The sequence below is a fragment of the Setaria italica genome, chromosome VII, assembly GCF_000263155.2.
Source record: "Setaria italica strain Yugu1 chromosome VII, Setaria_italica_v2.0, whole genome shotgun sequence".
In the NCBI taxonomy this organism is placed as follows: Eukaryota; Viridiplantae; Streptophyta; class Magnoliopsida; order Poales; family Poaceae; genus Setaria; species Setaria italica.
The window spans coordinates 21,368,363-21,392,877 of NC_028456.1; the positions used below are offsets into that span (position 1 = coordinate 21,368,363).

A 24,515-nucleotide genomic window follows, 5' to 3' on the forward strand; every position below is an offset into this window, starting at 1 on the left:
TGATCTGTAAGAAATATTCAGGCTAAACTCGTGATCAATTCAGTAAAGAAACAGTTGATACAAGATGAAGGGATGCTTTTCAGTTCTCTAAGGATTTGTTTGGATAAGTAGTGGATTGAAGTGGAATGAGAGGGATTGGATAGCAATTTAATTCATTTTGGACTCAATCCGTTTCGTTCCACTTCAATACTCTTCTATCAAACAAGCCCTTAGCATGTCGGTTTCACTGGAAAAGGTTCGGTTCAGTTCTCGTACAACACGGAAGGAATTCAGGTTCCGCAAAGAACTCAGCAGACGTGCACAGCCATGAAACCGGTTGGTTGAAAGCTCGTAGCTGTTCCACTCCGTCAGACATTAATGGAAAACTTGGAAGTTCGAACTTGGAAAGAGAGAAGCAAAATATCATAGGCGGCAACTAGGCATTCCAGGCATGCTAAATTCACAGCTAATGTTCCAAAATTTTCAGATCTGAGACAGGTCGTCAGCTACTCGTGCTCGTCGATCGCAGCTAGCAACAGGCAGCAAGATTCATGGCGAACGAAATCTCCTGTCCTCCATCGTCATAAACCACCCCAGCTCACCACGCGCAATCGCGCATGCATCGACCTCCCGAAACTCCAGGGCGACCATCAGAACGGAAGCCATTCGAGAGGATAGGAGGGGGAGCGAGAAGGAACACGAGTGCACAGAGAGAATAACCGCGGCTAGCGATGGCGGACACGCCGTCGCCATCCCCGAGGGCGGCCGCCGTCGCCTCGGCCGAGGCGGGGTCCGTGTCGACGCCGCTGCTCCGGCGGCGGGGCTCCTACATGCGGTCCATGTCGCACGCGCGCGACGAGCTCCGCAGCTTCCGGTCCTGCCTCCGGTGGTTGTGCGTCGACCACTCCGACGACTCCAGCCCCGCGGTCTCCTGGCTCGTCTTCGCGGCCCTCGCCGTGGCCGTCCCGGTGGCCGCGCGCGTCGCGCTGCCCTGGCGCGCCTACGGCACGCAGGTGCAGGCCTCTCTCACGCTCTCCGCGACGCTCGCCTACGCCACCCTCTACTCCCTCGTCCGCCGCCGGGGCCTGCGCCGGCTGCTCTACCTCGACCGCCTCCGCCACGACTCCCAGGACGTGCGCGCCGGGTACATCGTCGAGCTCGCCGGCTCGTTCCGCCTCCTCGCCTGCTTCGTGCTCCCCTGCTCCCTCGCCGACGCCGCGTACAAGGTGTTCTGGTACTGCACCAACCGGCCCTTCCCGCTCTGGTGGTCCGCCGCGGCGTGCGCGCTGGAGGTGGCGTCGTGGATGTACCGCACCGCCATCTTCTTCATGGCGTGCGTGCTGTTCCGGACCATCTGCTTCCTGCAGATCCTGCGCATGACGGGGTTCGCGCGGGACGTCGGCCAGTGCGCCGACGTCGCTGCCGTGCTCAGGCAGCACCGCCGCATCCGCGCCCAGCTCCGCCGGATCAGCCACCGCTACCGGACGTTCATACTGTACGGCCTCATCATCGTCACGATCAGCCAGTTCACGGCCCTCCTCGCTGCCACGAGGCCCCGCGCGCAGGTCAACCTGGCCACCGCCAGCGAGCTCGCCGTGAGTACCACGCGCGCCCCCGCCGGTGCCGTTATTGGCGACGACGTTGCTTCTCAGCTAATCCCTAACGTGCTCTTTAATTTGTGCATGCCCGATGCGCTTGCTGCTGCAGCTGTGCTCCCTGAGCCTCGTGACCGGGCTGCTCGTATGCCTCTACAGCGCGGCCAAGATCACGCACAAGACGCAGTCGATCACCAGCATCGCGGCGGCGTGGCACGCGGACGCCACCATCAACAGCCTGGACCGGGACCAGGAGAACCCCAGGACGCCCAGCAAGGCGTACCTGCAGCAGCAGCACGCCTTCTCGCCCAGCAAGGCCTACCTGCAGCAGCACGCGCCCTCGAGCCCCTTCTCGGCGGCGAGCGCCTCCTCCGGCGAGGAGTCCGACGATGACGACGAGTCCCGGAGCGAGGACAGCGTCGACACCTCGAGGTTCGCGTACTTCCACGTCACCAACATCTCCTACCAGAAGAGGCAGGCGCTAGGTAAGCACGCGCACCTGCTCTGATTTCGTCAGTGTTTTTTTAAACCAACTAGGCACGCCACGAGAGCTGTCGATTATATTCACAAATAAAAAGAAACAAAACAACACAAACACCGCCAAATTGGATTGGATCATCAACACATATCGTACCACGCCATCGCACTCGACTCAACTCAACAACACATCGACCAGGATTGGAACATCAACGCGATCGTACTACTCCACTCGACAAAGGCAGCCTAACCGAAGTCTAATCGCGACATCCACCAAATTCTCGCTCTCCCGTAGTCACCAAAACCTCTAGGCGTGACCCGCATTGATAGGGACCAAGAGAAACAGACCGCACCGCACCGAGAAGGCCACCATCATGCAGGATCCTTCGCCGAAGTGTCGCTGCAACATCACACTCCACCCAACAGAGTGATAGCACCAGATCCGGACCTCACGCAGGATGCCTCACAAACGTGCGGGGACCTCACCACATCCACCACAGTACTCCATGTCATGGATCCGTTTTTTTAATCGCCATCAGAATGGTGAGCAATGTTGCCCCGCTTCCCAGGATCTCCATCAAACAGCCAAGCCGCCACCGCAGGTTGCCTTCGCCTCGTTGCTCCACCCACGTACATAGCCTTCGCTACCATGGCAACAAGCCAAAGTAGTCACTTGCGCCGTCTTCCGATGATGTACCGCACCGGAGTAGCCTAGCAAAGCTAAACAACCTGCCACAGTCTGCTGCAAAGCCTAGTCATCCCACGATATCGTTGCTGCAAGCACCGCCCTTCGACACAGTCCCACGCCGCACTGACGGTTGCCAAGCAATGCCAGTCGCCGCGGTCCACTGCAAGCAGCTATCCCGATAAAAATGCGACGACCCCTTGCCACCACCAGAACTGTGATCGCCTCCACGTGAGCTCAGCAATCCCCATCAAGCTTGCCATCCTGCACATGCCACCTTGTTGCGCCGCAAGCCCGTCGCGGCAGGACCGCCACCACCTGTTGCAGCCTCCCACAATCAATGCGTCACCAGCAATGCCGCAAGTTGAGTTGGGTCTTCAGAGACGATGCCTCCCAGGAGGGGACGACGCCAGCGACGCCGCCATCGCTCGTCCAGAAACTGGACAGGGTTTTCAACTAGAGACCTCCGTGCAGCAGGGATGGAGCTTCAAGATGACACTCCAACGAGGAGAACGATGCCCTAGGACGCCGCCGCCATCGCCATCAGCAAGATCGGCGGCCAAAGCTTCTACCCAAAGCAAAGCAACCCACCCCTAGCTACTACACGGACACAGCCTAGCACCCCCCGGACAACAACCATGGAAGCCCAACCGGGGCGACACCACCGCCGCGCTTAGACCACCTTCGCACAGCCGCACCTCGCGGCGTCCGCTCCGCGTTGGGCTGCCGCTCAAGCCTGGCCACCACCGCAGTGCCTCGTCATAGCCGCACGGCCTTCGCGCAATGCCGGTCACCGCCGAGCGGCCTCCCACCAGGCCAGCCGTCCTCTTCTGCCGCTGCCCAGCAGCATGCACCCCGCGCTGCAGGGCCTCCTCCGCGCACGCGCGGCCTCCTCCCGGCTGCATCTTTCGCGGCCTTTTCCTTGCCCCACCACACACCTCCGCTCCCGTGACCGGCCGCCGCTCCGCCCAATGCATCCACTGCCGGCCACACGTCGTCGTCGCCGCGAAGCCGGGCCAAGCCAGCCGCGGACACCGGTGCCCCTGCTGGACCGCGCCAGTCGTGGACACCGCCGCCGCCGGGCCACGCCGAGAGGAGCAGCCCCGCGCCCGCATGCGGCGAGCACGCCACCATCAGACCTGACAGAGCACAGATCCGACGTCCAAACACGCGGATCCGACCTTCCCAGAGGAGGATCTGGCCGTTAGCCATGGTGCTGCTGCCGGGGCAAAAAACTAGGACGGGGTGGAAGAAGTGGCCTGGGCGAGAGGAAGGAGCAAGTGGCCGTGGCCCCGCCACCGCCTTCTTTGCTGCTTGCCCGGCTTCGGACAGGGCAGCTCCGGCGGCAGAGAGGGAGGGGAACCAGGGCTGGGCGGTGGCGGATGGGGTGGCCGCCCGAGTCGCCCTGAGCAGACGACGCGGGGCGAGGTGCTGTATTGTCTTTAGGGTCTATTTGGTTCCTCTTGCTAAACTTTAGTTGCTAAAGTTTAGCCAAGGCTGTTTGGTTCCCTTTGCTAAAAGGCATTTAATGAGCTATAAAAAGACCTACCTACCTACCCTTATTAAAGGTGCACAGGAGGGGGGAGACAAGCAATAAATGAGGGGTATAGGTTGTCCAACCCACTTTTTAGGGGGTGTTTGGGAGAGGGGTGCTAAAGTTTAGCACCTCCACTTTAGTCCATTTTAGCCCCCAAGCTTCCCAAACAGGTGGGCTAAATCTTGTGGGCTAAACTTTAGCCCCCACTAATCATTTAGTCACTTGGGGGTAGCTAAAATGGACTAAATGGACTAAAAAGTGGTCCCCCCGGACCATTTTCCCCCCTGCCCCCTCCCCTCTCTCTCCTCCCCTGTCTCTCTCTCCATTAGCCTCCGCCTCCCGGACCTCCGCGCCGGCCCCGCCGCCTCCACCTCGCCCGCCGCCTTCGCCGCGCCGCCGCCGCCGCCGCGACCTCCGGCCGGCCTCGCCCGACCCCGCGCCGGCCCCGCCGCCTCCACCTTGCCCACCGCCTTCGCCGCTCCGCCGCCGCCGCGACCTCCGGCCGGCCCCGCCCGGCCCCGCCGCCGCCACCTCGCCCGCCACCGCCGCCGCCGCGACCTCCGGCCGGCCCCGCCCGGTCCCGCGCCGACCCCGCCGCCTCCGCCCGCCCCCGTGGCCTGACGGCGCTCGCGGCGCCCGCGCTGACGGCGCTGCTTGCCGGCACCTCTGGCTCATGCCGCTCCTCGTCGGGCGGCGGCGGCGCCGGGAGGTGGGCAGCGCAGCTACTGCTGCAGTGCGCACGCGCCGTGGCCGCGCGCGACAGCCAGCGCGTGCAGCAGCTCATGTGGATGCTCAACGAGCTGGCCTCGCCGTACGGGGACGTGGACCAGAAGCTGGCGTCCTACTTCCTCCAGGGCCTCTTCACGCGCCTCACCACCTCCGGCCCGCGCACGCTGCGCACCCTCGCCGCCGCGTCCGGCACCTCTGGCTCATGCCGCTCCAGGGGTAAAAGGGTCATTTAGTATAGCAGTGGCTAAACTTTAGGCTCCCTCCCAAACGCCCCCAAAGGCTAAAATTTAGCACTCTTTTTGAGAGGACTGGACTAAATTTTAGCACCCTCCTCCCAAACAGGGCCTTAGCAAGTTTTAGCAACCAAAAACTTGCTAAAGTGCTAAACTTTAGCAACTCAACTTTAGCAAGTTTTAGCAAGGGTGTTTGGCAGTTTAGCAACTAAAAGTTGTTAAACTTTAGCAACTAAAATTTAGCAAGGTGGAACCAAACAACCCCTTAGTTTCCAACTTCTACAGATTTCGTCAGTGTTGCAATCGTGACTCGTGACTCGCTTCATCTTATCACCATGGCGCTCAGTGACCTACTTGGAGAACAACCGGGCGGGGATCACGGTGTTCGGCTTCGTCGTCGACCGGACATGGCTGCACGCGCTGTTCATGATCGAGTTCTCGCTGGTGATGTGGCTGCTAGGGAAGACGATCGGCATATCTTGAGGAATGGCTGTATACCTGTGTTACTGTGTATGATTTATGTAACCAAGAATTCATCGCGATTGTGCTGGCCATACACTGTAAAGTTCCATGTAGGTTCCATCTGCCATTCTGAATGTATAAAATTGAAGCGATAGTAGAGTAATTTTTTTTTCCAAATGTCCATTTGAGCAGAAACGTAAAAAATGTGACAATCAATTGCTCGCCCAGGAGCTCTTAGCTTCTGGCAACATGCTTCACCCTCATGTTAGCAAACCAGTTAGCAAAGAGCACAGAATGTCAGTCAGCTCATATAGATAGAACACTGAACAGTTCAAAAAAAAAAAAAAGCAATGTGAGACTAAGATTTAAAATTGGAACAATTGGAACCATATAGAAATTGTTTAAATTTAAAAACAAGTGAGACTAAGATTTACAAGATGATTTTGATCTCTAACACAACGACGACGACCTGACCAGACTTCTAGCATTAACACAAACTATTCCTAATTACTTCAATGGAAAAAAGAAATGCTGATCAGATGATGATCACATATCCAGTGCTGCCTTCATCATAGGGACAGCAAGAATGCAAGATGGTCCAACAAAAAAAAGCTCCTTTAACCTCAACCCGTGCAGCCAGATCAGCAAATGAACAAACTAGAACAACTCACTTGGCTGACTCACGGATCTTCTGACAAAACCAACTCGAAATGGCATTCTAGGGCGTCTTGGAACACTGCAGCGAATGCCAGAAACCCCAACACGACGGAGACTTTGACTTGCTCTTTCCCTGTTTCTCCTATGAGCTCTCTCTCTGTGCACAAAATCTCTATGATAAGATCCTTCGTCACCATCCAAGGACATGTCAGAGTCGAAGGTATCATCGGAATAAGGGTCACCATCCAAGGACATGTCAGAGTCGAAGGTATCATTGGAATAAGGGTTATCGCTGTCACTATTTGGATCAATGATGTAGTCCCCCATGATAATAGATCCTGGATTCAAGGCACTGACAATGCTTATTGCATCTTGCCTCTCCTTTTCATTTTCAAACTCCTCCCACTCAGCCAAACGCACAGGGTCGACTTCACGTGGCTTTGATGAACGATGTCTGGACTTGACATGCTTTTTGAGTCTCTTATATGTCCCAACAAATGAGCAATCCTCATGCATACAAGTTCTCCTTTTACGGTTCAGAAACCGCCGTGCAGGTTTGACCACTGTCCACCCTTTAACTTCCCCACGGCAGATAGGGCATGCGAGCAGCATTGCCTTTGGCTTCTGGTTAGTTGGTGCCACTGCAGTTAAGACATCGCATGCTGGTTTGTCCCTTGAATAAGCATTTTTGAACAGGTCAAAGACAGTTGGAATGTTTATAATTGGTACCACACATGTATGGCCGGCAACCTTTGCTATGAGAAGAACAAAGGAGCAGCACAGCATCATGTGGACGCTCCAAGCATATAGAGCAGGTGGCATTTTTCCAGTCCTTTTCCTCTGAGGTTGATTGCAATTCATTTTTCTTGTCTGACTCTTTCATTTTCTTGTAGTCGTAAGGCACAGCATGGGAAGCTGAGCTTAGATGCTGAGCTGTCACCTTACGGTTTCTTGGACTTCTTGCCATGTCTTCGGAACACTGGGAAAATAGAGATGGTAGAATACCATAAACAATACAGTTCCATTAAGCTTACAAATCCTAAGGACAGAACTCTTCATTACATTCTCATGAAACATGAAGGATTGATCCATACTTTTATGCAAATCAGTAAATCACATCATAATACAAATGGAACAATACTCTTCTGTCTTTTGGATGTTCTACGATGTATCGTAGTCTTGTTGCTGTGCACATAACAAACACAAATCCAAACAAATTGTTTTTGCAAGATTCCAAGTTTGTATGTGACAAAGGTAAGGTAAGCAATAGTTTTGCAATCTTCTAGGTTAAGTTTGATAGCAATTAATTAGCTTAAGGGTACCTTTGAAGCTTTAAAATCATGTGATGTCGAAGATTATTTATATTTTCAACCATATATTCCAAGCATAAGCTAATATTTACAAAGCATGACAAAGATGAGCAAGAAACTTCAAGTGGCCTAACTTTATCTGGTGTAAGTTCTCCACTTCCATTTACTCATGGTTAAACTTGTAAAATACTGATAGTTCAAAATGTTGCACAGACACCAGATAAGGTTGTTTGGCATAAGGATGGCCTTTCAAAAGCACTTCTTCCCCTAGTATTATTCTGTTCAGTTAAAGCGAACCTTTAGATGCTTCCCAGTAAAGTCTTGCTGTAATTAGTGAATACTACGTAGCATAGCACAGCAACTTCAAACAGGCCCTTAATAAGGAGAGAAAGGAACCTGTGAAGTATTGGAGTAAAGCATCAGAACCTCAAATTTAAACAAGAAATAAAATTAAAAGCATGCATATCACAGTAATTATGGAATCGCTGCAGACCCTGCAGTTTCAACAAGTTACATAAGCGTCAAAAGCATGATATGTTGAGTAAGCAAATACTACCAGATTGGCTCATTCTCCAGTAAAGCAAACAGTATAGGACAGCCAGACAAGCTAGATATGATTAAGCACAGGTCAGAAAGGACAGCCAGCAATGGCTAACAACACATCTTAACATTCATGAAAACTGCATCACACACTGACAAGTTTCACGGGTTTCCAATTTGATGTCACACAAAATAAAATGTCTCCCTCATAAATGCAATTCCAAATTGATTATCAAAAGTCAGCACATCAACTACAAATGTGCAGGACAGATGGATGGTATTCTTTACAAAGAAAAGGACACATCGGACACGCAAGCAGCAAGCTACTGTAAGTGATTTAGTTTACTATTAGTCGCTTAGGAGAATTTAGCAGACACTTTCATGACTTTAATTGTATACAACAAGGTAGAATGTTTGAACAATGTAAGGAGAAGTATTTTCCATGTAATCCTACAAACTAAGCCATGAACAATAGCAGTAAATCTGAAGAACGTGATTTAATCCAAAAGCTAAAATCACAAAATTTGCATTCTCCTGTCCAGCCTAGCCAACCAAACATACCGTTAAGCCCTACATAATTCAGAGACAACTATAAAGAAAATACATAAGCTTTGGGATGGGAGTGAGATCATGGGGCATATATACAACTATACAACATTGAACACATCAATATGCTACTTTTTGAGTGAATAACACAGCCATGGCAAGGCAACATTCTTCCAACACACGGTTGCACATACCACAGTTTGGAAAAAAATAACAAGCATCCAGCTGATCTCATTTATCCTCATTCATCCGGGGGCGGACTTAATACAAGGAACGAGGGTTCACGGGTTCAGTTGAACCCCTCGGGTCTTTTGTAATATGTAAAGCATCCACACCTCAGGCCCCAAGTCCTATGCCTCGATTGAGATCATGCTAAACAAGACACTAACGAACCGTACCAAAACGACCAGTGAATAGATGGATTAGATCAGTGCTCCACAATGTATTTAAAAAACCCACGCTAGCATCCGATGGAGGATGATAATGATTCGGAATTGATCGATGTTTCATCACAAAACTCATTCCGACTCAGAAAAAAAAATGCATCCAATCAAGTTAGGGTTCCTCACCACTCAATCCCAACTCCAAATGGGCCCCAGCTGCATCCGGTAGAGGAGGAGGAGGACCACGAGCTCCTTCGTCGGCGTACCCGGCGTGCTTCAGTGGAAGGAGGTTGGAGGCGGGTTCGGCGGCGCCGGCGCGGCCGCCGGCGGAGAATCGGAGATGACCACAGGTGCACGACGTGATTGGTGTGCCTGCGAGCGACCCTTCGTCGAGTTTAAGGTTAGTGGCTGGGCCTGGATGGGCCGGACGGGGCCTGATTTTGCCCCCCGGGCCGGGGTAGGCAGGCCTTTAGGCTTAGGCGCACACAGCCCGAAATAACTACTACATTTAAACAGTCCGCTAAAAACAATCTAATAATTTTTCCTCTAACATAATGACATTTTCCATTCTTTTACCTTCGTAAATTAATCGAGGAAAACGATCTACACATTTAAGTGATTAGAGTTATCATTCCTTCCTAGTACAAAAGAGATTGAGACTTAGTAAAAAAGTAGAGAGATTTTAGGACCCATCTAATTGTTGTATGTAAGTCAAATTATGCGCTTCAATTTCCTAGTACTTAGTCATAGGATCACATTTAAATTTCGTTGAACTAGTTGAAAGAATAGTTTTAGTCTTATGCAGAGTATTTGTTCTTAGGATCAAATTTTTCTCGTGTTTAGTGAACCTACTGTGTAATTTATTTTTCATGTTAGTCTACCAATTTAGTCCGAGCGAGTTCATCTTCTTTTATGTAATAGAACCTTATGTAAGACTTGCATTGTTTCTTCTTCTTAAATGATTTTGCAGCCCTCTTATAGTTACCTTCAAAAAAAATTGAAAATTTATATTCTAACAAAGCATTTCATTAAAATGGTTTTAGTTTTAGTTCACCAACAGTAAGATATTGTTTCACGCCGCTTTCCTTCTCAATCCATCAAATCGTGTTCTTTTTATCGCTAAGTGAACTTTTCATCCTAATGATACTTAAAATCCAAATACCCCTCAGTTACGTCATGGTATTTCCTAACAAAGATATAATAAAAATGCAATTACTCCACCACTAGATGTTGTGAACCGTTAGATTACTATAAAGTTTGGACAATATGCTAAGGATCGTATGAGTCTAAAAAACACCGCCTTGAATATATGACCGCAACACGACAAAGTCACTTATACGTTACGAGTGAGACTATACAAAATACAATTTTGTTTTATTCCATACATATACTTATCTCACATGTGTTCTTTACACGTAATTGTTGTTTTGTCGCTACTTTCAAAATGTTCTTTTTCCAGAAGAGAGGAACATGGTAGCACTCTTTTGGAACTCTCTATCACCTATCTCTAGATCTAGGTACATAAATTTTCAACCAACAAAATCCCAAGGGAAAACTCGGATTGCCAAAAATGTACTCGGTGTCCGAACGAGATGAAGAGATAAACCCAAGTGGAATGGACAAGACAACCAGACACCAGCAACCGTCATCGAACTCGTAGAGAGGTCAGGAGAGAGGAGGAGAGGAGGGCGCTGAAAGCCACAGTTTGCTTAGGGTTTCTCTCCCCCCGCCGAGACAGACAAGTACACCACCACACACGCGCCTCCCCCTACGAAATTCACAAACCCACCGGAGGCACAGAAATTCCCGTGGGAGGAAAAATCCCGTCCGAAATCCGGCGCTCCAAATCCGTCCGCCCCCGAAGCGCCTCCCCCGAGCCCGTCCCCGAATCCGGCACACCCCCGCTGAAATTCCCCAATCCTCCGCGGGTCGCCGCCGCCGCCGCCGCCTCCCTGCGACCGACCCGCGCCCCCGTCGCAGCCGCTGTCGCGGATTCCCATCCGAGGGTTTCGTCTCTCCCCCTCCCTGCTACTGCCGCCACGAATTGTCGCGACCGGCCCGTCATCGGGTGACCTTCTCGGGCCCGCGAGGCGGGGGGCTCCTTCCGCGGAAATCCCCCCTCGTCGGGAGGCGGCGCGCCCCCTTTCTCGCCGCCCCCGCGCTCTGTTGGTGCTTGAGTGGCGTGGGGGTGGAGATCCACCCGGGCGTGGATCGAATCCTCTTCTTTCGGTGGTTAGTAACCCTAGCTTGCTCCGGTGGATTGTCAAAGGACTTCGTTTTGTTCCCGAGGACCTGAGGATTTGTTATCGACGTGGTACCCTGCTAATCCAATCCAATCCGTGCATGGCCTGATTAGGTTTTTATTCTCCAGCGCGGAAGATCAATCCACAAAGGTGCACGAACGGTTCATTTCCCCAATAATTCGGGGGTTCAACTGAACCCCCATGCCCGACGTTAAGTCCGCCCCTGGTGGTGGTGGACTGGATTGGCGGACACTGCTGATTTCGTCGCGGGCATGGAGCGAGCTGAGCCCTCGTTGAAGCCGGAATGGCTGCTGCGGCCAGCTACGGTAGCTGTCACGGCTCTACGGCCCGCAACTTCACCCCGCGCAGGTGAGCTCGCACGACGCACGTTACTTATCTGTTTGTGCTGCTATAGTCTCTAGTGGATAGAATTATCATGCAATTTATGTCAGTTATGATGAGAAGTTGTAACGGATAGGCTTATAGTAACACCGGATACAGCAGTTATCCCGCCAGTACCTAGTTTTATACATGCCAAGCGGTGGCTTTTGTTTATGCATGGCGGAAGCTAGTTCAGTTTTATGGTGAGAATTTGCTGCCTCATTTCAACTCATGCTAGCTAAAAACAAGGCTTCCACAGGTGCGCTGTTTTGTTCTGTCATTGTGCAATAGGAGCAATGTCTGCATGGTGAGGTGTTCTATTTATTATGTTCCATGTAACTCATTGCCTCAGTTAGTTCCTGGTTGCGTACTTGCATTAGAAGTGTGCTTAACTATGGTCACTATCAAAGGGAAGCTGTTAGGGAGACATTGCTTTGGATATGAGCCTTTGCCTTGTATATTGAGGAACTGACGTTTCTCAGTTTATTGTGTAACAATGTAACTGCAATGATTATTGTGAAGTTTGGGATTCACATGTAAGGCAAATTTCTTACTGGAGTACTGGGTTCTTTGTTGGAACCTTGGGGGGTTGTTCAAAGTATTTGTTCTTTTCCTGGTCTGTTAGTCCAGTTTCAGTGATGCTCTTGTAGTCTGTGTAGCAGCAATCCATCAACCTCTTTCTAATAGTGAGTAAGGATTAGGAACGGCGGACACACGCAACTCTGTATACGTAAGAGTGCACTCGAACACCAATCATCCATGACGTCAATCACATCCGTAAAGCCTGAAACATAATCCTCACGTGCGCCTTTTCTATTTGGGTTTCCACCAACATTTTCTTGCCTATTGTATTGTGTAGAGAACACTAGGGATTTTTAAAGCCTGGTTTTCCACGTGCAACTAATATACACAAACAAAGCAAATGGTAAGCGCACGGCAATGATTAAACATAAATTTATAACCAAGTAAACCAATTCATTACCAGGCCATGCTTTCCACAAATGGTGAATGTAACTGCAGAGGTGGCAAATCAAGAATTCAATACGAAGGCAAATTGTCGCTTTCGCGGCATCACTGAGTCCTTGATGCATGGGTTCTGGGGGAGATGAGTGCACGTCCCTTCAGTTATGATTAGCGTGTTGGAGATTATTTGAGCTTTCTCCTAGTGTGCTTGTACATTTATTTTGTTGCTTGTTGCGTCTTGGCTGCTTATTGGAGACATTGCATGGGGATTATCCTTTATGTTTCTGTGCTAATTAGAAAATAATAGCGTTTCTATGCTTATGGGATCTTTTGTTTTAGTGCTTCTTACAATATATATCGTTGATGTTTAATACTCGGTTCATATGGATGTGCATGAATTGTTCATTATTTGTTAGTTACACTGATTTGCATCTTGATGCTTTTTTATTGGCATTATGTACTAAGATCTTCCTTGGATGACTTAGATGATCAAGGCAGGGGTGCTTCATCAAGAAACCGTTCATCAGGGCGTGATCGTGATCGGAGCTCCCAACAGTCCTCGTCCCGGAGGAATTCAGGCTCTGGTGGGCCAAGGCGGAATGATCGTGATGGTACGGGGAAATCAAGAGGCTATTCTAGTTTTGGAAGGCACAACAGGGAAAGGGTGCAAGAAAAGGACCCTGATTTTCGTGACCGGGAGAGTAAGTTGGTTCAGCTAGAGGACCCTTTACGTGATGGCTTCGAGTCGTTTAGCTCATGCAGGTCTGAAAAGGATAGGCTTAACCGTACTCGTTCAAAGGTGTCAGTATCAAATCGGGCAGGAGTAAGTTTGGAAAATGGTAATATATCTAAAAAGGATACTGGTGGCATCTCCTTTGAGCGAGAATTCCCATACCTCGGTTCTGAGGACAAAAATGGAAAGCAAGACATAGGTAGAGTTCCATCTCCTGGAATTAGCACCCCAATTCAGAGCATACCGTTAGTCATTGCATCTGAAGGCTGGAATTCAGTGCTAGCAGAAGTACCTTTACTCAGCGATCCAAGCATTAACTCCATCTCCACTTCTTCATCACCCGCTGGTTTAAGTAAACAGTCTGAAGTGTCCAATTCTGGGAGTGCGCTGAGCATGGCAGAAACAGTAATGCAGTCACCATTAAAGATTTCCACCGCACCTCAGGTAGTTAATCAATATGATTTCTTATGTTTTTCCCATTCGTGTCTCATTCCATTCTCTTGATTTAAAACTTGCATGTTTGGTTCTATTTATTCAGCTATCAATTGATGCTCAGAAAATTGAAGAACGGACTATGAGGCAGTGCATTCTAAGACCTCTTACACCATCGTCGAACAAAATTTCTGTAAGTACCCAGTTTATTGCCTTTGTGCCAATGCATGCTTAAGATCTTTAGTCTCTTTCCATCTTGTTTGGTAAATATTATGGCCTTTTGAGGACAGCACAGTCATTACAAATATATTTATCATCTTTTTTGTATTTTATAATCAAGGAGTACAGTTATGTGCAAAGAATGCTTCAACTAACACTTCCTTTGAGTTCCTTTTTATTAGTGAAATCAACCGTGTCAGCTAACTTCATTATCACAAGATCATATTTTGTTCCATGCTATTTGGTTAGCGATCATAGTCAATGCATTTGAACTAAGATTTCCCATTGTATGTTATTTAATCTTCATTTTACCCATGACCTAGTAGGTGTTGGCAATTACCTTGTGAGCGCTAAGAGATATAGTCAATTACGCAAACAAAATTACTGGAACTGATTGCTTTGTTTTTTGAACGCACATGCTTGGAATTGGATCTACGCATTTCCCTGTTTTCAAATTGTAGAATCCTGAATATTTTCCTACATTAATTATTTAGTGCTGTAAAATTTCATATGAGCAAGTATTTTCAAAGTACATGCTTCACTCTTAAATTGGGAAGCAACTTCTTTTCTTTCATCTGTAACCTTGCTTATCAAACTGTTGATAGTGCTTTACCAAATTGATTTGGACAATTAAAAGGTCACCAAAAGATATACATGGCACCAGAAAATGCTTTGTTTAACATGTGCGTTCCTGATTAATCACAACTTGTTTACAATGTGATTTGCTTTGTCACGGTCCATCCTGAATCCTGATATGGACTTTGTGCCTTTGATATTTTCATTGGCACCGATTAGCTAACATTTGGAAAGTTTTGGGTGGTGAAATTATATAGGTTTTGTGGCAACAAATACAAGAAACATAGCTAGCACTTAGTTTTCAGTTACTCTTGATTGCAGCAATGCTGTTGTACTATTGATGGTGATATTACTATTGTTAGAAATTGTGATTCATTTATACCACCAACTGATCTCTTGTAGCTACTTATTATGGTTAATGTTCCTTCTAATGTAAGTTTTCTATTATCCATCCACTCATGTGAAAGGAGCTATAGCGTAGCAACATGTTTCCATCTTTTTTGTGCTATCAGTAGTCTGGCTGCGGAGTGTAAGTTACTGTGCAGAATTTAGTGGGCAACTGAAATACTCGCGCTAAATTATGATGCCTGGTAACTGACAAGAGATTAGATGTTCTGTTAAGTCTAAATCAGTTTGCCAGTATTATTGCTTATCAGAACATCATCTGTTTATTATTGCATTGCATCATCAGCATTGGAATGTTATATATTTCCTATCATCACTAAAATCCAGTAGAAAAGTTCGTTGAGGTGAATGTTCTTCTGACTGCATTTCCTTGTTTGTTTCACATATTTGTCGAGTAATGTTCTCTTCTACTGAGTTGGTGGCATGGTTGTTTGAACTAATTCATTTGGAATACTGTACAGGCATCAAATTCCTTGGATAAATTAAAATCTAAAGGTGCAAGAGTTGGAGATTCTAATGGTCCTATCAAGGTTGCTCCGCAACTGTCACTGCAGCCATCTAGCAGCTCTATTCGCACTCCAGTCAAAACTGAGCTTGTAAAGCCGTCTCAATCAGGCAGCCTTCAAGTCCTTACCCGTGAACAGAATGGTACTGTAAATACTGCTGCCAAAGACAGCACCAGCAATCCTGTGAGCCCTGTTCTAGGTCGATCTTCTTCAATGGAACCTATGAGAAAGTCTGTTGTCAACCCAAAGCTTAATTTTGGCATTAATGGTCGTTCTTTGCATCTGCTGCAAGGTTCAATTGGTGATAGAAAAGCAAGTGCAAAAGGCAAGCAAGATTTTTTTCAGACATTGCGTAGCAAGTCTGCAAATGGTTCGAGCACTGCTACTGAATCTCCATCTAGTCTGGTTGATGATCAGCAGAACTCTTGTCCCGAGTTTATTGAAAATGGAAGCAGTTCCTGTGAAGAAGCATATTCTTGTGAGGGATCTCAGCAACACTTGTCTGACAATGAGGAAATCATTCCGCCTTCAGAATCTCATAATGTTTTAGATGAGGGATCTCTGGGGATTCAAGTTGACGACAGGGATGCCAGCTCTTTACCAGTATTTGCTGGCACAGAAGATTTAGCTTCCAAGAAGCCCCAGCCAGACAACATTGAAGATGTTCTGCCTGTGAAACCTGCCTATATAAACGATAGTTCCGTGATTTCCAACTCTGTTGACAATGAAGCTGATTTGCCACTGGAGGGAGCCCATCCTGCTCATGAGTTCGAACACACTGGAGCAGGGGAGGAGAAACCCTGTCCTGCTCAAGAGTTCGAGTCCATTGGGGCAGGTGAGGAGGAAGAGTTGAACCTCCTGAGATCTATGGGCTGGGATGAGAACGAAGTAGTTCAACCTCTTCAGCAAGAGGAGATTGCTGATTGTGTAAGTGCTTGCTACATTCTCTTGTCTAGCTGATTGAATTTACTTCAATGTACTTGCAATTTGCTGGAGTGCTAGATGGGTTGCTAAACTTTTCCTATATTTGCAACGTTTTTTGCTTTGTAGCTAGGCAGAACGTGAGGCTGCAACAGAAGCTTCAGGAGTGCAGGGGCTGATCTCCGAATCTGTGGATCTGTGGAGCAACGTAACTGTATGGCCACCATGCCGAGAACATGTGGCTGTGGAAGCCGTGGCATGCCAAGTTTTGGTAACTTCCTCAGTCAACTGATGAGGGAATGATTGTCTAGCTTAGCAAATGAAGAGTTTTGTTTTTGCCAATGCTTGTTCGGTGGGGGGAGGTTTCATGGGTAGCGCGATAATTCCCCCCCGCTTAAAAGAGGTTTTAGGGTTTTTCTTCCTCATTTTCCCAGAAGGAATACACCAAATGTAAGTCTTGTCTGGCGTTGGAGGCACATAGGTGTGCGTTGCTCCGAAAGAAGAATAGGCTGTCTTTTTTTTTTTTACTTTTCATCGCTTATCTTTTGTTTTTCAGAAAAAAAGATGGGAAAAAAAGAATGGTCGCGCTTAACATGAAAAAGGTGCACAGGAATTATCTTGGTCTTGAATTTTGCTTGCCTTAGCGTCTTTTTATGGTTTCGTTCTTGCTATCGTGGCATCGTTTACTCTTTCAATTTTGCGATCGGCTAAAGCTCAGTAGCTCTCCTGATGGGTTAACATCAAGGTCTATCTCATAGTGCCCCGTGATTGGTTTGGATCGTTCAACTTCAACTTCTTTCCGAGTGCTCGTACACAATTCTTTCGGGTATCCCGCAAGCTACCACGTCTTCTGAGTAACAGTTCTCGTTATCCAGTATTGTGTCACAATATTCTCCTATGACACGGAATCGTATGGTTGGGCTTTTCGGCACCTGCCCCCGGTACAGAGAGAGAGGAAGGTGGACGGCGCTGATCTACGTAACAGATTCGTAGGACCAGTCGTCACGAAACATAATCTCTATCATATATATGTGCTTTTGCAGGTAAAATGTTGCTTTCTCACCTACACCCATCGACGACTCCCCAAAGAATAGCAGCAGCTCAGAAAATTGCTCACCGAACGCTACACCCTCGTCACAAGAAGCTCCCACACGTTGGCTTGTTCGCCTTATTTGCGAAGATTGATTTTGCGATGCACAACCTGGTTTGTACGTGTGGCAAAAGTCTTGGCTGCTGCCTTCTCTCGCGACGGTTTGGGTCAAAGCATCGTCATACAAACTAGTCGCGTGCATATAGAACGCTCCGTCTTGTTTAATTCTTTGTATTTTGGATGATGGGTGCGTAGAGCGCATGGGGTGCGCACGGGGTAGAAGATATAAGCGTAGTATGATCATTTGATCACTGATCGATGCACCTAATCACCCCCAAACAAGTGCAATCCCAATCATGACTTACTTGCAAGGGAAACAAGCTAGCCGAGGTAGACGAACATGGTCAGGGGCCAAGCAATAATCTAAAAGCCCCAGTTGGACCGGCCGGTTGCTCACCAACTTAGGCATCATACGTGTGTTGGCTACCTAGCTCCTCCCTTTTCAAAGGAGTCAAACAACAAATCTGTCTACTTTCCTCGCAAACGAGCCACACAACTTTAGTAGCAGACCGGACTGTAAATCGCATCCGTTAGTTCGAATTTAAACATGAAAAGTGCGGTGCTTCTAGAGAGAAATCATGTAGGACAGCACAGGCAAATAACTCGGAGGAACGTTCCAAAGCGAAACGCAGCTATCAAATTCGTAACCATTTGGACCTAAAAGGCCACGTTGGTGCACACAATCAGCCAAGGAAAAAATGTTATCGAGTACTACAAACCAAACAGGCGCCAAGGAGAAGCTTGTTGTGCGATAAAGCAGCTAGCTACCTCCAATTAGTAGGTCCAAATCCACATCCCAGTCTCCTTCAGACGTTCACCGTTGCTTCATCGCCCTGGAAGGCTTGCTGTCCACTGGCTGCTTTCTCACCTCCTCCATCATCTCTCTTTCCACTCCCCTGTCGTGTACTCTTGTTTTCTTGAGAGCTTGTATTTTACACTTGCTTACAATAATCAGATGATTCCCACAGTTTTATTTGCATATGGTCTTGTAGAGCAAACCTAACTATAACTACCAAATGATGCTTTTATATTCATGATCACACAGGTATAAGTCTGGCCTCCGTCCAATAGAAGAAGGAATCACCCCCACACTAGCTTTCCCTCTCTCGCTGCCCTTCCAAGCTCCAACCCAAAAGGATGGAGTCGTCGCTAGCACGGCTGCTTCTGCTGGTGGCCGTGGTGGCCGCGGCGGCCAGGTGCGCCCTGGCCGGGACGCCCCACCCCAAGGGCCTGCGCGTGCGCCTGACGCACGTCGACGCCCACGGCAACTACTCCCGGCTGCAGCTGCTGCAGCGGGCGGCGCGCCGGAGCCACCACCGCATGTCGAGGCTCGTCGCGAGGACCACCGGCGTGCCGATCCCGTCGAGCAGCAAGGCTGTTGCATCGGGGGGCGACCTGCAGGTGCCGGTGCACGCGGGCAACGGCGAGTTCCTGATGGACCTGGCCATCGGCACGCCGGCGCTGTCGTACGCGGCGATCGTGGACACCGGCAGCGACCTGGTGTGGACGCAGTGCAAGCCGTGCGTGGAGTGCTTCAAGCAGAGCACGCCCGTGTTCGACCCGTCGTCGTCGTCCACCTACGCCCCCGTGCCGTGCTCCAGCGCCCTGTGCGGCGACCTCCCCTCGTCCAGCTGCACGTCGGCGTCGAGGTGCGGCTACACCTACACCTACGGCGACGCCTCGTCGACGCAGGGGGTGCTGGCCACCGAGACCTTCACGCTGGCCAAGTCGAAGCTCCCGGAGGTCGCGTTCGGCTGCGGGGACACCAACGAGGGCGACGGGTTCTCGCAGGGCGCGGGGCTCGTGGGGCTCGGCCGCGGCCCGCTCTCCCTCGTCACCCAGCTCGGCCTGGACAAGTTCTCCTACTGCCTCACCTCCCTCGACGCCACGAGCAAGAGTCCGCTGCTCCTGGGCTCCGTCGCCGGCATCTCCGAGAGCGCGGCGACGGCGCCCGTGCAGAGCACCCCGCTGGTGAAGAACCCGAGCCAGCCGTCCTTCTACTACGTGACCCTGACGGGGCTCACCGTCGGGTCCACGCACATCACCCTCCCGACCTCGGCGTTCGCGATCCAGGACGACGGCACGGGCGGCGTCATCGTCGACTCCGGCACCTCCATCACGTACCTCGAGCTGCAGGGCTACCGCGCCCTGAAGAAGGCGTTCGTGGCGCAGATGTCCCTGCCGGTCGTCGACGGGTCGGAGATCGGGCTGGACCTGTGCTTCCGGGCCCCCGCCAAGGGCGTGGACGGAGTGCAGGTGCCGAAGCTGGTGTTCCACTTCGACGGCGGCGCCGACCTCGACCTCCCCGCGGAGAACTACATGGTGCTGGACTCGGCGTCGGGGGCGCTGTGCCTCACCGTGGCGGCGTCGAGGGGGCTCTCCATCATCGGCAACTTCCAGCAGCAGAACTTCCAGTTCGTGTACGACGTCGCGGCCGACACGCTCTCGTTCGCGCCCGTGCAGTGCGACAAGCTGTGAGCTCGCCGCCGGTGCTGGCTTCGTAGCCCTGCGTGTATGCGTGTACGTATGCGGTTGTATTTTCACTGGATGTTGATGGGTGGTTATTGGTCACGTGGACCTGTAGATATCATGTTCGCGACGCGCTGATTTCATTTGTCTGCTGGAACAATGGGCGGGCTTTGCTTTTGCTTGGATTGCTGGGGAAGTCGCGGGGAGGTTTAGGACGGAGACGGAGACGGAGACCCATTTGGTCCATGGGGTGACCTCGAATTGACTTGAGAAATCCCTGCGTTTTAGCAGCGTTTAGACCTCGCGAAGGCAGCGTTAACTGTGTGCCTCGGTTTTCAAGGCTATCACTTCGGAGAGCTTTAGCGCTTCTGAAATCAGCGATCTTCTGGGAGACGATGATTCTCCTTTTCCGAATGGACCCTGACGATGATTCTCAATTGCTCTAAGATCACAATCAGAAATTCATAATGTAGTAGAAACGAGGACATTCAGCGTAATCCAGAATCTCCGGCTAAATGGGCCCAGAATTCTGGGGCTGCGGCCCAGAGCGTGAGAGCCGTGGCGGCGTGCCCGTGACTCGAGAGCGGCCACGACCCGACGTGCACAAGCCCCCGCGTCGACGCGCGGGCCGTGCATTTCGGCTACCCAGAAGATGAGAAGTCGAACGTTCTAGCGGAGCATTCAAAATATTCGTATCCTTTGAAAAAAATAGCAGCACACGCGCGCACAAAAAGAACACAAGGATGTCGTGCCATGCGACGCGATGGCGATGCTAACACTAACCAGTTCGCCTTTGCCACAGGCCACAGCACCTTCTTTGTATGGCCGAGGAAACAAAGCCGCCGTCGCTTATCTACTTGACCCATCTCGCCATCAAGCAACGGACACATGCCGCAAACGAGCACCAGCCTCTGCGCTCTGGCCATGGGGCTGCTGCTGGTGCTCCTGCTCTTCCTCGCCCTCCCGGTCCTCCCGGCGCGCTGCGACGGCCCGGCGCCAGCGCCGCGGCAGCGGTCGGTCCGCCTCGAGCTGGCCCGCGTGGACGCCAACCTCACGGGCCACGAGCTCATCCGCCGCGCCGTGCAGCGCAGCCTCGACCGGAACCAGCTGGGGGTCGTGGCGCGCCCCGGCGGCGGCGGAGGCGGGGGTCTCAGGGCCGCCGCCGCGGGCGAGGCCCCGGTGGTGCCCGGCGGGGGCGAGTACCTGGTCAAGCTCGGCATCGGCACGCCGCAGCACTTGTTCTCGGCGGCCATCGACACGGCCACCGACCTCGTCTGGATGCAGTGCCAGCCCTGCCTCAGCTGCTACCGCCAGCTCGACCCCGTCTTCAACCCCAGGCTTTCGTCCTCCTTCGCCGTCGTGCCGTGCAGCAGCGACACGTGCGGCCAGCTCGACGAGCACAGGCACGTCGTGCACACGTACCCATGCACGGACGAACCAACCCTGCACGTTCACTGACAAACACCTTATATATATACTGCGTGTGCGTGTGCTACAGTTGCCGCTCCGAGGAGGACGACGCGTGCCAGTACACGTACAAGTACAGCGGGAACGGCATGACCAAGGGCACCCTGGCCATCGACAAGCTGGCCGTCGGCAGCGACGTGTTCCACGGCGTCGTCTTCGGCTGCAGCGACACCAGCGCCGGGGGCCCCCCGGCGCAGGCGTCCGGGCTCGTCGGCCTCGGCCGCGGGCCGCTCTCGCTGCCGTCCCAGCTCTCCGTGCACCGGTTCATGTACTGCCTGCCGCCGCCCACGTCCCGGACCCCGGGGAAGCTCGTGCTTGGCGCCGGCGCCGACGCCGTCCTGAACGTGTCGGACCGGGTGACCATCACCATGTCGTCCAGCACGCGCTACCCGTCCTACTACTACCTCAACCTCGACGGTATCGCCGTGGGCGACCAGACCCCGCGCACGCTGGTCAGGACCACCGCGACGCCGCCGCCAGCCACGGACGTCGGCGGCAGCGGCGCGAACGCGTACGGGATGATCGTGGACATCGCGTCGACGATCTCGTTCCTGGAGGCGTCGCTGTACGAGGAGCTGGCGGACGACCTGGAGCAGGAGATCAGGCTGCCCCGCGCCACGCCGTCGCGCCGCCTGGGGCTGGACCTCTGCTTCATCCTGCCGGAGGGGGTGGGGATGGACAGGGTGTACGTGCCGACGGTGTCGCTGTCGTTCGACGGGCGGTGGCTGGAGCTGGAGAGGGACCGACTGTTTGTGGAGGACGGCCGGATGATGTGCCTCATGGTCGGCAAGACCAGGGGGGTGTCCATCCTGGGCAACTTCCAGCAGCAGAACATGCACGTCCTCTACAACCTGCGCCGGGGCAGGATCACCTTCGCTAAGGGCAGCTGCGAATCTATGCAGTGATTTTAGTGAAATTGCGCATTGGTTCCACGTGGATTCGGACTTATCGCATGACCTTGTACTGCGTGCCACGATTTTAGACCTTTAATGAAATTGCACATCAGGAGATTAGAGATACCGGTGATGGTCTGAATTAGCCTTTGCCTGAAATTTCTGAACTACGTAGAAAAGTGCATCCTTTCAGTTTTCGTCAGCCAGAGGTGAAGAGGAGATAACAATGATCAGGAAAATGTTCTAGCATTTCCAGACAGGATTCTGGTCAATTTATGAAATCTGTTTTTTTTTTCTAACGCCGGTCAGACCTAGAAAATTTGAAGGACTTTGGAATTTTATATAGCATAACAATAGCACATCATTTCTTTGGTCCATTCTTCTTTGGTAGCCTCCTCTTGTTATTTGTTGTTGAAAGTACTGATAGCAAGAAAACGTTAATTTTCATTCCAGCTTAGAAAGAACAAAGAGGAGGGAAAACCCCAAGGTTACCTCTGTAAATCTCTAAAGTAAGTTTTCAAAATACCATTCATGGATGAACAGGATGCCACAGGAATATAATCACAAGACAGCCATATTAAAAAGCAGCTTATTTACACAAGATTATAGCAATGTTTGGGCATGAATGAATTCTAACTTTCTTTGGAAATCTTTACCCCTGAAAGAAGGGGGAAATGCTGTTATTCAGTTATTCACTCAGACAATTTGGCGTCAGAATACTCACGCACAGCATTCGCCAGTTCCTGGACATGTGGGTCTACAACTCCTGTCATCAAATATTTGAACTTTGAAGCCCATGCCTCAGATTGTTCTATTGTTCTTAAAAATTCTATAGAAGAGTAAAACCTTGGTAACCTCACCTAGTTTGTTTAAGGCATCCTCAAGTTTGAACAGATACTCTTTGTTAGGTCCAGATGGGCCTTCAGCAAGGTAAATTTGCCTAAACACAGCAAAAGTTTTCTTAGAAAACTAAACATGGCACAAGTTTTACCATAAGTTAACAACAGGTTCAGTTGCACAGTCTAGTAGTGCAAAAGCTAATGGGATATCATACCTGGTCATTTCTTCCAGAGGTGCAGGACCAAGATAGTTTTTGTTGCTCTCCTTATTCGTTGTGGCGAAGTATCTGTTATCCATGTATTCAGTTCCATCAGTGAAAATTTGGTATGCATGAAATGCTTATTCGAAATTACAGAAGAACCACTTACACCATCACATTTGCTACTGCTGGTACTTTGGGCGATGAATCCTGAAAGTTATTACAGCTTATGAGTAGTTACACGAGGAACACTGTCAAAAAGGGAAACAGTTCCAGCACTCGTATCTTACTGTATACAAGTCAAGGTAAACCTTCTCATCATACTGCTTCTCTCTGACTTCTAGATACTGCAATTCAAATCTGAAGGTAAATACCAATAGAAGCAAGGTAAGCAACACAAAATCAGTTCGTGCCGAGATTGCTGCCACAAGTACCATCAAGATAAACACATTAAAGTTCATATATATGGCAATTCCATAAACTCATTCACGACTTGATCATAATTTCTGGAGACTGTAGGAAAAAAAACATATGAGTTCAGGGGTATCATCCAATCTGTTTATTTCCATGATGACAGGTAAGGAACACCAGCAACATTCTAGTGTCATCATTTGGACAGTTGTATTGGTGAACAGTATCTGGCTGATTTGCAATAAACTTACCTCCAAAGCTGTCTGCTTATCTTCCTCCCTTATTTTGTAGGCAATTCCCCACTACAGATGTAAAATGGAGAGATTAACTCGCAAAATCAATGCATGAACCGTGCACAGGATTGGCAGGCTATCATATCATACTGACATACAGAATAAGATGACAACATGGGGGAGTAACATCTATCATGAAAAAGCTTTTGCAGGTAGCTATGAATTTACTAAATCATGTGGTTGTACTACCGAATCATAGCGCATCCTACTGTATGAATGCTCATGCTCATCACAGACAAGTCAGAGAGGTAGAGACACGCGGGGGGGGGGGGGGGGGGGGG

The 24,515-nt window shown here is 50.3% G+C and overlaps 5 protein-coding genes and 1 pseudogene across 7 annotated transcripts; 4 read left to right on the forward strand and 2 right to left on the reverse strand.

Moving 5' to 3' along the window:
• The first annotated feature begins 446 nt into the window (after positions 1–446).
• LOC101754954 lies at positions 447–5,843 on the forward strand. The gene is made up of 3 exons (XM_004977978.4): positions 447–1,574; positions 1,687–2,059; positions 5,582–5,843. The coding sequence occupies exons 1-3, from the start codon at positions 711–713 to the stop codon at positions 5,716–5,718; spliced, it is 1,374 nt and encodes a 457-aa protein (XP_004978035.3). The 5' UTR covers positions 447–710; the 3' UTR covers positions 5,719–5,843.
• A 191-nt stretch (positions 5,844–6,034) lies between these two features.
• Positions 6,035–9,512, reverse strand: LOC101777512 (annotated as a pseudogene).
• A 1,271-nt stretch (positions 9,513–10,783) lies between these two features.
• On the forward strand, positions 10,784–17,141 carry LOC101777923. 3 transcript variants are annotated; one of them, XM_004975709.3, is made up of 6 exons: positions 10,784–11,365; positions 11,490–11,745; positions 13,206–13,897; positions 14,010–14,078; positions 15,547–16,518; positions 16,642–17,141. In XM_004975709.3, the coding sequence occupies exons 2-6, from the start codon at positions 11,649–11,651 to the stop codon at positions 16,654–16,656; spliced, it is 1,845 nt and encodes a 614-aa protein (XP_004975766.1). In that variant the 5' UTR covers positions 10,784–11,365; positions 11,490–11,648; the 3' UTR covers positions 16,657–17,141. The 3 variants fall into 3 exon arrangements, with proteins under 3 accessions (XP_004975766.1, XP_004975765.1, XP_012703288.1); XM_004975708.3 differs by having other exon boundaries at positions 10,785–11,365; positions 13,992–14,078; XM_012847834.2 differs by having other exon boundaries at positions 10,785–11,365; positions 11,505–11,745; positions 13,992–14,078.
• Positions 17,142–18,446: 1,305 nt separating this feature from the next.
• Positions 18,447–20,308, forward strand: LOC101778858 (aspartic proteinase nepenthesin-1). Its single transcript, XM_004975710.4, has one exon. It carries the CDS (start codon positions 18,800–18,802, stop codon positions 20,138–20,140), a length of 1,341 nt encoding a protein of 446 aa, XP_004975767.1. The 5' UTR covers positions 18,447–18,799; the 3' UTR covers positions 20,141–20,308.
• A 1,025-nt stretch (positions 20,309–21,333) lies between these two features.
• On the forward strand, positions 21,334–22,880 carry LOC101755358 (aspartyl protease 37). The gene is made up of 2 exons (XM_012847865.2): positions 21,334–21,534; positions 21,630–22,880. The coding sequence occupies exons 1-2, from the start codon at positions 21,410–21,412 to the stop codon at positions 22,501–22,503; spliced, it is 999 nt and encodes a 332-aa protein (XP_012703319.1). The 5' UTR covers positions 21,334–21,409; the 3' UTR covers positions 22,504–22,880.
• A 108-nt stretch (positions 22,881–22,988) lies between these two features.
• On the reverse strand, positions 22,989–24,243 carry LOC101779265 (gamma-glutamylcyclotransferase 2-3; the record flags this gene model as incomplete). Its single annotated transcript, XM_012847864.2, is given in 6 exon segments — positions 22,989–23,257; positions 23,352–23,431; positions 23,546–23,617; positions 23,700–23,740; positions 23,821–23,877; positions 24,193–24,243. Coding segments are annotated over 6 exon segments (375 nt in total), but the record flags the coding sequence as incomplete, so codon positions are not given.
• Positions 24,244–24,515: the final 272 nt, after the last annotated feature.

Coding starts and splice junctions, on each gene's coding strand:
- LOC101777923 (XM_004975708.3), top strand. CDS start 11,649: ATGGAGCGAGCTGAGCCCTCGTTGAAGCCGGAATGGCTGCTGCGGCCA. Junction 11,746..13,205: donor CGCAACTTCACCCCGCGCAG/GTGAGCTCGCAC, acceptor TGGATGACTTAG/ATGATCAAGGCAGGGGTGCT. Junction 14,079..15,546: donor CATCGTCGAACAAAATTTCT/GTAAGTACCCAG, acceptor AATACTGTACAG/GCATCAAATTCCTTGGATAA.
- LOC101754954 (XM_004977978.4), top strand. CDS start 711: ATGGCGGACACGCCGTCGCCATCCCCGAGGGCGGCCGCCGTCGCCTCG. Junction 1,575..1,686: donor CCACCGCCAGCGAGCTCGCC/GTGAGTACCACG, acceptor TTGCTGCTGCAG/CTGTGCTCCCTGAGCCTCGT. Junction 2,060..5,581: donor CCAGAAGAGGCAGGCGCTAG/GTAAGCACGCGC, acceptor CATGGCGCTCAG/TGACCTACTTGGAGAACAAC.
- LOC101755358 (XM_012847865.2), top strand. CDS start 21,410: ATGCAGTGCCAGCCCTGCCTCAGCTGCTACCGCCAGCTCGACCCCGTC. Junction 21,535..21,629: donor GGCCAGCTCGACGAGCACAG/GCACGTCGTGCA, acceptor CGTGTGCTACAG/TTGCCGCTCCGAGGAGGACG.
- LOC101778858 (XM_004975710.4), top strand. CDS start 18,800: ATGGAGTCGTCGCTAGCACGGCTGCTTCTGCTGGTGGCCGTGGTGGCC.